Below are 12,874 nucleotides of genomic sequence, written 5' to 3'. Positions count from 1 at the left end.
ACCGCTCATCTCCCAACTGACTCACAAAACCAATGACCTTCCTCCACACATCTAAGAAATCGCACTCATTCCTTGAGAAACGCTATCAAAATGTGCTTCATTCATGCATTTTTGACATGGTTAGTATTTCCATAGGCTTGGGCCAGTGAGAAACCACGCAACAACCCACATATTGACACACTAAAACCGCTCAGAACAACTGAATATCGACACTATTGTCTACTGTAGAGCTGCTTTATAGCTGAAATTGAATTGGTTTCATATTTGATGAACTTTGCAACACTGATATTGTCACTGAACTGAATTGAATCAACATCAAACCAAATTGAGCTGAATAACAACACAATAATCTTCTGTAGAGTTGCTTTACAGCTGAATCAAATTTGCTTCATGACTGTAAACACTGATTTTTCAAAGTTGTAAAACACAGACTATTAAGAGTATGTTTCAGACTATTTCAGACTTCCTACATCAAAATTTCAAAATGTGTTAATTGCCGTTTCTTTGTAATTATCTGTGAAAATTATGAGAGAAAATTGTGTAGCTAAATGAACAACATTTACACTGTTATTGAACTGAACTGAATCAATTTTGAAATAAATTGAGCTGAATAACGATACGGTTGAATTGAAGTTGATTCATAATTGATGAATTTTGCAACATTAAAGGAGAACTCCGGTCAATTTTAACATTGAGCTCATTTTTTTGTACATTTGGAGTGCTGTCAGTACAGAGAACAACGACAAAAATCGGTGTTGCCTACACCGAGTTATCCTCTTTTTAAAATTTGCACCCTGTTGACTTCAATGGGGCAAGTTTTAAACCTGCTTTTAGCCTCTTAACATCCTTGATGTGTCATTACAAGTGCACAGGTCATGTGAGTGATTCCTTCTGAGTGAACGTGAGTGAATCTGACTGCAGTAGATGTGAAAGATATTAATAAAAATGACGCTACGAAGTCCACAGTAGTCGATTGTCGAGTTCACGCGCGTGATGATCATAGGTACTAAACCTATGCGCGTGAACTCGACAATCGACTACTGTGGACTTCGACCGAAAACAGGATGTAAATACAGGTATGTGCGCTGGCTGAATAAACATCATTTTTATTAATATCTTTCACATCTACTGCAGTCAGATTCACTCACGTTCACTCAGAAGGAATCACTCACATGACCTGTGCACTTGTAATGACACATCAAGGATGTTAAGAGCCTAAAAGCAGGTTTAAAACTTGCCCCATTGAAGTCAACAGGGTGCAAATTTTAAAAAGAGGATAACACGGTGTAGGCAACACCGATTTTTGTCGTTGTTCTCTGTACTGACAGCACTCCAAATGTACAAAAAAATGAGCTCAATGTTAAAATTGACCGGAGTTCTCCTTTAAGTAATTTTCCTGATTATTTCTGTATTGTATAAAGCACAATATAAACAACTTTGCACAAACAGCACTTGTGATTATTGCTATTAATAAGTGCAATTATTTACTGACCATTCCTTAGTCTCTTTTATTATATTGCTGTTGCTGCCATCAAAAGCAAACAGCCACTTGCCAAACAACAGCCTTTACTAAAGTCACTAACTGAGAAAAACATGAGTGTGGGAACCCTGTTGCTCATGCAAAACTATCTTCAGGTTATTGATCTTCCACTTTAACGCACACTAACGTACAGGACAGCCGCCTGGCAGGTTTTCTTTGGTCTGTTATTCAAATCAGTTGGGCGGTACTGAGGGGAAACCTCGGCTGATTTAAATGTCAAAAGATAATTTGAATGGGTATGTTTGGGAGTTATTTAATTACCAAGAAACCTTATAGGCCGAGAGAAGCTGAACATGAGTAATATTCTGAAATGTCAAGAGCTCTCGCCTCATTTCAGAGCTGAAACTCTGTCGGATGTGAATCAGCTTTTGATGGTCCCTCCGTCCATCCGTCTAATAATGTGCTTAGTTGGTTATTTCAGTCTAAAAAAACGGATAGATGAGAAAATCAGATGAGATTTTTGTGCATGTATCATTTGGGAAGAGACACAGTTGATTTTCTTCGGCTTCAGAGCCTTGTTCCTCTCAGGCGCCGTCTTATCAGTGACCTTGAGCGGTTTGCTGTGAAATACGACGGACTCGTGAAGTATAAGCAACACCTGGGCTGTGTGGGTGTGTGAAAACACTGATACGAAACGCACACAAGGAAGCACTTAAACTCACTTCTGCTGACAAACGCAGAACTAAAGTCAACAACAAAATCCTTGAGAGTTTTACTGAACACACATTCACCGAACTCTGAGCAAAGCAAATGTAGAAAATGTAGAAAACATGAAATATGAAACATTGTCCTCAGTGGTTTCTCCGAGAGAGCAATACTCCGGAGAAAATGATCCCAGTAATCACATGTGTCTCCTCATGAGATCTCAACAATGGCTCAAACTGTGTCTTCAACTAAAAGTCAAGAGCATGTCTCATCAATTGATCTGAGATGCAACCCACGTTCATTTTACAGCTCCAAACTCTAGCTGTATGTCAACAACATTTGTCAGTTGATACTCAAATGAAATGCATTCCCATTAATTCTCCAGAAATACAAAGGAGCAACTTCTAAACAATGGATTTTTGCTTTGGATTATTTTTCCTAAAAGTGTCCAAAACTGTTCCTACTTTCATCCAGTTCATCAACATTTTGATAACACTTCAATACTTGAAGCCTTTATATATGCACTATAAAAGTATTTTAATCATCTTATAATACAAAGTATGACATTATGGTAGCACTTTAAAGGTCTCATTTACTAAAATCAGCTACATTCACCATATTTTACAGCATATTTAAACCTTTGCTATGATAGTTTAAAACAATGCTCATGTTAGTTCACAGTGCATTATATTAAGCGTAGCGTCAGTTCTGGCAGGTCACGTTAGTCAAGCTCGCATCAGCTGACTCTCAGCTGATCCACGTCTACCTATAGCAATACGACGCCTATCACTGTATATAAGCTCCTTCAGTATTATTAGCAGATATCGCGTTTCTCTGGAGCTAATTACCCTCATCCCTCCCCAGCTCCTCTCGTCAGTCAGGATTTGCCATTCTGATTCCCCTTGAATCAGAATAAAATCTTGAATTAATGATATCTGCAATAAATTCATGTTGGTTCTGTTCTGTTTCCCCTAACGGGGGTTATTGTTGCCCACAACAGAACCATACCGCCAATCCTAACTGTACGCTAATTGTCAATCGTATTTGACGATAGTGGTCCTGACAGAACTAATGTTAATACAACTTTTGAGCAGCTTAAAAATGCATTAGTAAATGAACTAAGATAAATTAATGCGCTGTTCATTGTTAGATCATGTTGACTATAGTGTAGTTAACTAATATTAACACATTTAAAGTGCTACTTGTCCATTCATTGTTACACGTAAAATGTAATGCTTTTAAAAACACGACGACCATTTTCAGAATCTGCAAAAATAATGCATTTTTACAATTATTTATGAAAATAATGCATTATACATAAAGGCCTCAAGTGTTAATAGAGGAAAATCCCTTTAAGTGAAGATAAGACAGCATTTTCTGCAGTGTTTACTCACTCACTGATGTAAATCACCAGCATGATCATGTGTCATGTGTCTTATTCTGGTCGCCAGCGCTTGATATGGGCAAGGTGACATTCTGTATCTAATCTGACTTCCTGTCTGTGGACTGAGGGGCGGCAGCAGCTGTGCTAATGAAGACTGGTGTGACTGGCTTCAGGGTGAACGGGAACAGGTGCAGGCTGGAGGGGAGAGAGAGAGAGAGAGAGAGAGAGAGAGAGAGAGAGAGAGAGAAAGGGCCCTCTGTTCCAGAGATCACTCACCCATAACAGACACAAGGGCCAAAGTCAAGTGTTACGCCAGGAGATTTAAAGTTAGCTGTTCAACTGTTCACATAGTACTTCTGAAAATATCACATAAGTATTTTGATTACACATCTGAAATATTACGTTAAAGGAAAGTTCTTAAAGGGATAGTTCACCCTCAAAGTTGTTCCAAACCTGTATGAATTTCTTTCTTCGGCTGAACTACACAAAAGAAGATATTTTGAAGAATGCAACCAAACAGGCCCAGGGCCTCATTAATGAGTCAATTCCCATATAGGGGGGGGGGAAATAGGACATTTTTGGGTGACCTAGCCCTTTAAAGGAACATTAAGACAGTTTAATGGAAATATGACTTTACCATATAAAAGTGCATTAATAAAAATACTAGCTTCAATGTTTTGTTTGTTTTCACGAACTGAAGTCTGGAGACAGGTTCACACAGCAGCATTTGGGTATTTACAGTTTTTCTCAATTGCTAAAACACAATTTCTGAAGCATTGCTCCTTTTTCTGAAAACGTTAAACACAACACCTCATCTTCAAGCACTATACTCACAAAACCTCTGACTCCTCTTGCAAAATGAAACTTTCGCCTCGAAACAGTTTTACCTGTGTTCAAAATCAAACACTGCTCTCAAATCACAAACAAAGTGATCAAAATGATATACACTATCAAGCAGTCAGTAAACAATACGCCAAAAAAACAGAAAACACATTGTTCAAAACATATAGTTCTCGAAAGATATCTATGAACTGCTATTCTGTTTAGACTTACCCGTGACACCTTACTGTACCATCAAAAAGTTCTGGGACTGTTCATACGCTGTCAGAAATAGGAGTACAGTAGGAGTCCATTTCTGTCCCCCAAGGTACAATCTACACTAACGTACCCCATAGGGCTTATTATTGGACCTCAAGGTATATATATGTACCTCTTTGAGGGTCAAAAAGCATTAAAAGGTACATACATGTACCGTTTCTTTTAAAGGTTAAGGTACAATATTGTACCCTTGAGGGTACAGCCCCAGTGACAAGCCATTGTACCCCTAAAGGTACAATTATGTAGCCTACTTTATTTTTTGAGAGTGTTTGTTTCCGTCATTGTCTTTTGATGAACGAAAACATGTTCTATCATAGTAGCTCAAAATTGATCACTATTACTACTTTGCAAAATGTCTTTGTTCTTCCTCCTCCTTGTACCCCTATTTTTACAGTACTGTACCCTGCATCTCACAAACTTGTCCTTTGTCTCTGTGATACTGTAATTCTTGTTCTTTGTTGAACCTGCAACCAGTCAAAATCTATTGAGCAGTCAGTACTGTTAACAAATGGAAAGCACAATGTTCAGGGACATACAATGTGTTCATTGTACAGTATATTACAGCCTATAATGCACTGTACTACAGTATACAATACTAAAAGGGACAAAAATCAAAGGAGTAGCCTAAACATGTGATCAGTGCGCTTCTTCTTGTCTTTGGGCATCATTTGAAACAGGTTAAATCAGTTTTGAGTGGTTGTGTTCAATCAATGAGGTGTGTTCTCTATTTGTATTTGATTGTTGCCACTTGTGTTTACCAGTATATGGATAACATGTGCATTACAGTCCAGAATGTGTTTTGAGAATGAGAATGTGTTTAGAGTTTTGCTGAAAAGTCTAAGTGAGATCTGCAAATTGTGTTTTACCATGTGAAATGGTTTAAGGTATTGACAACAGACTGCACAATTAGCTAAATGAGTTCAGGGAACTGAGAACTTTGTTCAGCCAATGGGTTTTAGTGTTTTAGCAATTGAGAAAACCCGTAACACGGTTAACGTACGTTACACAGTTCGGTTATCATTCAAAACTCACAACCGCATCTTGAGTGCTGTAATTACTGTAATCTGAACATAAGTGTGTGTTTGTTGCTTGTTTTCGGTGACTTACATCGACGCGGACACGCAGACGCCGTGTGTCAAGTGACGGTTTTAGATACTGACGTCCAGAGAGCTTCCGTGTTTTTAGTTTTTTTGTTTGTTTTTTTAGTTGTACTCTGCGCGTGATGCTCTGCAGTTGATGGATATACACTCCCAATTCAACCGAAATATTGCGTCAACATCTTTGATATTTACATTAGTCACTGCCACAACAATAGTTACAGGTAAGTTAAAAACTCAGTTTTTTTTAAAACGGTTTATTCAGTCGAATCGAGTCCGATTCACTTCAGCTAACCTGTAATGATTCGATTATTGAAAATGTGATTCTTTCCGCGAACCGGTTTCTTCAATTGTACTCAATGAACCGGTTAAAATAATCGATTTATCGGTTCTTTGAATCAAATAACTAGCACATATTAAGGTTGTTTATTACTTTATATTAGTTTTGCACCTAAAGCAGCCAATACAGGCAGTGACCGACTTCATTTACATCTCTTCTCTAAAAATCTCTTTTCAAAAAATGTTTTATTTCCATAAAATGCTATTTAATCAAAGAAAATTGAAGTTATAAACATATTTTCATCACATTTGTTAAACGTTCTGCTTGTGATTAAACAAACGCACATTTCTCTCCCTTAGTCAAATCTTTTTATCAGCTTTTAAAATAGCCTTCCAGACACTATTTATTAACTTTGTTCATCATCTGACAGGCAGCTGACTGGAAGACAACACACCCGGTGTGTCTTTGTCAGCGCTTTCAACAGCCATGAAGTTAATAACAAATATCCTTTTAATAGCAAATATCTAACTAGCTAGCTGGGGGTTTCACTTGGTTAATATGACAATCATTATCATCAGCTGACATTCACAAGGGTTTGTAACAGTTTGCCCCAAGAAGTATTTGAGACTAAAAGCAAATTATAACCATTCCAAACTGCCTGTTTTATTTCTGAACAATATTAATAAAAAAATAAAATAGAAATGCACTTTTAACCAATATATGTCTCATATGTGTCTTCATGTTTATTAGTTTTATGATTTTATGCTTCTTATACTTATGTTATTAGCTAACATACTGAAATTGATTCATCAGACTCTGAATCGTTTGGGAGTTGCTTTGCTGGTGTGCTTCGAATAAGGAGCACTATAGGTTTCAGTAAGGATGCTGTCTTAGACGATACCTATGTAGACAGCAAGACAGTTCACATGGTTCTGGAGCAAAATGACAAATACATAAATACAGCATGCGAAACAGATGCTGAAGTTTCACTGTCGCCCTCCGGCTCTGTCATTGGCTTGTTTTCAGCACATCTCTCCATCCTACACCTTCTGCTTTGATAATTAGCTTTCGTTTAATTCCACACGACTGCCGGAAGGAGTAAATGATTACACGATTAACTGGCATTTAGAAAATTACAATGATTTTGTAGCAGAAACACTGCTGAAGCTCCAGCCAAAATTACAAACTTCAGCCCGTGATTTCTGGTGCAATTACGTCATAATCTAACGTGGTTCCAGCAGTTTGTGGATGTTTGATCATTTTAGGAGCTGATTGTGGATAAAAACGTATTCAAGAGGATGTGTGAAAGTCCATTTCCTGGACAATAACCTGGTTTGAGGTCCAGAAATGCAGGCCTGTTTCCGTTCGAAAGCCGTACGGTGCAATAAATGCCATTTCTGATACTGTGACAAACGGATGTGGTTCATAAACACATGAGATCAGCATCTATAAGAGTGACATTCCTGGAGCACATCTCAGATTACACAGAGGTGTACAGGCGTAAAAATAGATAATCGGGGGGTGTGTGTGCATTGGGCAGAGAATGAGGCAGTCTGCCATTTTTACACGCTCTTACCCATAATGCCCTGCGAGGCCTTTGAAAGAATCTCAGCCATGCACTGAAACACACACACATGCATTTCATCTTTCCACTCACACTTGCTGATCAAATCCACACAGGAACTATGACACGACACTGAAGTACAGCAGTGTGATGTAATGAAGCCGTCCTCCTCGTCGACAAAGGTCATGTGTATCCAATAACACACACTCATCCTTCACGGCGGTCCTGCATCGGGTGCTCGTTCTGATTTAGCGTTGGGGTTTTAATTAAGTTGGACGGCTTCTCCGGGTGCGTTCGGAGGCGTAGATGCGTGGCCAACACTTCGTCTTACTGACAGCTCTGACAGTGAAATATTATTCAAGGAAACGGCTTCCACTTATAGCTCAGGAAGACAGACGAGCGATTTGACGGCAGGAGACACGAGACGCGCTGGAAACGTGAACCATAAGGCCTGAAACGCGAGCATGTGATTGCAAACGCTGTGCAATGAATGCAATTCATAATGCAATGCACATGTGATTTGCAATCTCAGCATCTTCTTCTACGACTAATTTTCAAGTCGAGGCAGAGCAATAGTTTAAAGAAACAACCCAGCAAAGCAATCGCCGTCATAGTCCGGCTATAAGTAACACACTTGTTTTTGCCAAAAATAACTTGCGGATACAATATTCCATCATGTAAGCAAAGTAAACAGTGATTACAAGGTGTTTGGTTTCATTTTTCATTCTTTGTTATCTAATTGATGACTAGTCTATCTTAGGATATGGTTAGACGTCTATTAAATGTTCACTGGCAGCCCAGATTTCGCCTCGTTTTAGTCTAGACGTCTGGGCTGTGTTTGGACGGCTATTAGACGTCTTATAAACGCAAAATTGCATGCTGGGAACCTAGTTTAAGTTTAGCTTTGTTGTGTTGACATTTGCACGTGCGAAATGTTTCTGGCCGAACCGTGTGCATTGCCATTTGTTCTTTCTGTACCACGAAAACCCAATAAATCATAGCACTAAGCAAAGACAAGGATGCAACATTCATTTGAAATGGAATGTATATTTCAAAGGTATGAAAAGTGGCATTCACATCAGCTTAAGGAACAATGCCGTCCCATCAGAAAATGTCATTGTCACGCAGGACTCGACAGCAGATCATCTGATGAATCAACAATATCCAGTTCAGTTCTGTCGCTGCGCGTTCAACTGAGACGTTTTATGTAATGCACTATTGATCGGAAAATACACAGATCAACATCCTCAGTCAGGACAGAGGCCACATTTAACTCAACGGGAATGAAGTGGAATGAAGTTTTTCCATTGGAACAAAATGGAAAACTGCACATCAATCACTGCATTAAATATGGCGTCCACACGCTGACTGAGGTCAATGACACAGTCGACGTTCATAGTTCAAATGAACGAACCTTAACAGAGTATGAGTTACGTCATGTCAACATGATCCACCCAATAAAATGAAGTACATTCTTTGGTTTGAAAAACAACAAAGCAAACCAACAATGTATATCTTCAAAACCAGCATTGGTCAAAATGTGAATCCTCCATCCAAACCAGTTACATGAATACAAAAAAAAAGTAATCAAAAGCTTATTCTGAGAGTCTGAAATGCATCAAGTGTACCTTAAGAGACATAACCCAACATTCAGATATGCAAATGACCAGTTACAAAATATATGTACAAATAAATATATAATCGAATGCAGAAGTGCTGAGAGCATCTCTACTGGTCGAGCATCAGAGATCACTAAAGACAGTGGTGGATCTGAGAGGGTTTCAGGAGTCTGCAGTTGAACGTCCACTGGATGTGTGACGCTCAGGTGGTCTCTTTAAAATCCCTGCACACACACACACACATGCAGACTGCGATCTGGACCGTGACGAATTGGCCTCTCAGGTCTCCTGGAAGATATTGATTCCGCGTCCAGAGCCGCACAAGACTGACAAATGAAGCCGCGCTGAAGTGGAAAGTGATGATGGCACTTCTGTTGAAGACAGACGAACGGTGATGCACTAAAGGCATTTCTCATTCACAACCCATAAACGTATAAGAGAGACAGGGGTTAGTTGTCACACCTTTCACTTTCAGGCAGTTTTTGTATCAATACAGACTTTAAAGTATTTGCTTCAGAAATCATATGAACATTTACACCATTACAGCCCCAGAAAAGAAAATACAGGTCATTGGGGCATGTTGTCACAAGGGAACCTTTCATTTTTTGACACTAAATTTAGCTAAATAAAATAATTCTGAAACATCAATTCAGCGCAAAAGAAAAAAAATTTACCAACATGGATTTTAATTCATTACATCATGTGACAACTTGCCCCAACCTGGCATTTTTGGAGAATACAATCTCAAATCTACCTTCATTATATAGCTCCCTCTCACCTTAATATATCCCAGCGTGATTTTACAGATTAAAAAAAAATAAAAAAAATTATATTACATTCCTTATTAGGAGGGCAGAATCCACAAAACTGATCATAATTGAAGATAACCACTGCTAGACAATAAAGCTCAATGTGACAACTTGCCCCGGCCCCCCCTACAGTCTCCGAGGTGATATTCCCGTCTGGTATATGATGATAATTCAGCTGTGATGTCTTTCAATGCATGAAGAGCGTCTGCACGCGCGTCCAAGTGCACAAGGTGACACCGAACCGACGCCCGCGAGCTCCGCACTCCTGCAACGCGCTTCCACGCGGGAGCGTCCCTTGATCTCGCGCACTCCGGAGAGGCTCCGCGGGGTCTCACGCGTCCTACTGCGCGTTTCGGAGCATCTTCTGCGAGGAGACCATCAGCAGCTGCTGCTGCTTCTGCCGGCTGGACTTCACGGCCAGGATCGCCTGGCGGTTCTTGTACTGGACCATCTGGAGTGTGATCTCCGCGTTCCAGCCCTCGTCCTGCGGGCACCTGAAGTCGATCTCTCGGCCCTCGGACATCACCACCGTGAAGTACACGTACTTCCCCTTGCGCTCCACGCAGTCCACGGTCTTCATGTTGGCGAAGTGCAGCTCCTTCACCTTGCAGCCGGTGTCGTGGGGGTGGTGGTGGTGGTGTTTGTGTGGGTGAAGCATCAGCCCGTCCTCGGTCAGCACGCAGCGCTTCTTCTTCCACAGCTGCAACAGCCCGTCACTGCGCTTCTCCAGCGCGCCCTCCTTCAGCACGCGCGCGCCGCCACCGGACTCCAGCATCTCGTCAGATCGCGCATGAAACGAGCCTGTGCGGGACTGGGTTCGGATTCGGGCTGGGACTGGGACTGGGGCTGTAGCCTAGGTAGGCGGACGGATGGATGTCCCGGGTCTGCGAGGACTGTGATGATCGGGACAGAGCGCGCACGGGGGTTTTCTTTCACGCGCGGTCGGACCGCCCACTGCATGAGTGAAGCACGCGCGCTCAACTCGGCAACATCAGCACGCGCGCGCACTCACACACACAATCGAGTTCATCATGGACCGTCTCAAAACCAACCGAGGTGTCTAACTAGGCAACATTTGTGGGAATCATAATCTTAATTATGTTGCGTTATGTAATTTAACGCGAACATTCAAAAACGAACGTTTAGAAAGAGATATCATAAATGCCTAAAATAAGATAAATGCCTAAACGTCTTGAATATATCGATTAAATAAACTAAACTAATATCTGTTTAAATATTCAATAACAACGGTATAGTAATACCGAAAAATACAAACTAACATTAAAATGAGAAATATCTGATTAAAACAGCTCAATTAAATGACTAAAAAAAGAGAGCATTTCAATATATACCATTTAATTACAATATGCACTAATAAAGCAAAGACATACTTTAACTTAAATATTCATTTTAAGATTTAACCTTACTGTAAAAAAAAATATGAACATCAGGTTATGAAATGTTTCTTGCATTGCTTTTACTCATCAAAATAAGTCAAGCAACTTTCAACTAAGTTATACAAGATTCAACTCTTAAGTCAGTTTAATGTATAATTTAAGTTGAAATGACTTAAACATCCGAGTTGACAGCATTCAATTTAAGGCAGAAACGTTTTTTTTTTTACATTGTAGATATAAAACGGTCCTAATAAACTACTGTAATGTTTGATTCAAACGAATAAGCCTCTTCAATCTCCTATCAGAAGACTGAAAGGAAAAATAAAGCAATTAAAGATAAGTGCAATAGAATGTTTTTCCTGCATTTTTTTCTCATCCATTAGAGATTTAACCTTCAAGTGAGATTATCTTTCTAGCAACATCAGGTAAATATGGTTTATTATGGGTTACTTAATAGTTTTTAAATAAGTAATAGGCCCATTTGATCACTTAAATGATTGCAGGTCAAACTTGATAATTTTGAGTGGTCAAACTGAATAACTTTAGGGATTTTAAACTCAACGCTGCCACCTAGTGGTCAATGAACGAGTACAAATATTTACAAAAATTGGCACAGACCATCATGACATTGACAATTAGTTTAACTTATAGTTGCCATATTGCAGAGATTTCTGGTAATAACTAAAAAAAATATGGATTTATACATGCAAAGAAACAGACAGACCAAGGCTTGCACATTTTACCAATTTATTTTTCATGAATATACATCCACGTACAGTTATTGAGTACATTAGTATTTTGTAGCATGGCATTTTGCTTTGACAACAGCTGCTGAGGGGAACCAGAAAGACCCCCGCTGCTAATCGACGAGCCACGCGGTCTGAGCTAGACATGTGCACAGAGCCGGGGCGACGAGACACGGGATACTGCGGCGTTGGGGGATTCGGAGTGAGAATATTGCTCTATCTGCTTCAGACCTGCTGGGCTGCGCTACGAGTGAGAGGAGACGAAGGCCTTCCTCTGAGTGCACACACACACACACAATCACACACACACAGTCTGTCGCACCCCTTCACAGTGATAGGTCTGCCAAACAGAGGGTGGCGTGTCACCACAGACTCCTCAACAAACATCACTCAGGGCCGAGCTCAGAAACAAACCAATCAGAGACCAACTATAAATGGCTCCTCCAATCAAGGTTCTCGCATTCTAAGTCTAATCCTCCAATGAGGTCGTTGGGATCATTGTAAGTGCATTCTGGAGAGATGCATGGAGCAGAGAACCCACCTGAATAACGGCAAGCCAGCGTAACGTTAAGCGCTTGGTCTAATCGACGTTGGAAACGGACGCTACCAACACATGACAAAGTACAAAGTGCTCATAGAAGAAAAAAAAAAAAAAAAAAAACGACAGTCATGCAGCAGAGCGTCTACTGAAGGAC

At 40.0% G+C, this 12,874-nt stretch overlaps 1 protein-coding gene across 1 annotated transcript; it reads right to left on the bottom strand.

The window, feature by feature from the left end:
- Positions 1 to 8,635: 8,635 nt before the first annotated feature.
- Positions 8,636 to 11,172, bottom strand: phlda1 (pleckstrin homology-like domain, family A, member 1). The gene has a single exon (XM_084407411.1). The coding sequence runs from the start codon at positions 10,809 to 10,811 to the stop codon at positions 10,377 to 10,379; it is 435 nt and encodes a 144-aa protein (XP_084263537.1). The 5' UTR covers positions 10,812 to 11,172; the 3' UTR covers positions 8,636 to 10,376.
- Positions 11,173 to 12,874: the final 1,702 nt, after the last annotated feature.

Source organism: Rutilus rutilus (genome assembly GCF_951802725.1).
Source record: "Rutilus rutilus genome assembly, chromosome: 4".
NCBI classification, from domain to species: Eukaryota; Metazoa; Chordata; class Actinopteri; order Cypriniformes; family Leuciscidae; genus Rutilus; species Rutilus rutilus.
The sequence above is the reverse complement of the archived record's forward strand: the minus strand, read 5'-3'. Positions and strand labels throughout refer to the sequence as shown.

What these genes read in the sequence shown, in the direction of transcription:
- phlda1 (XM_084407411.1), bottom strand. Translation starts at nt 10,811, where the DNA reads ATGCTGGAGTCCGGTGGCGGCGCGCGCGTGCTGAAGGAGGGCGCGCTG.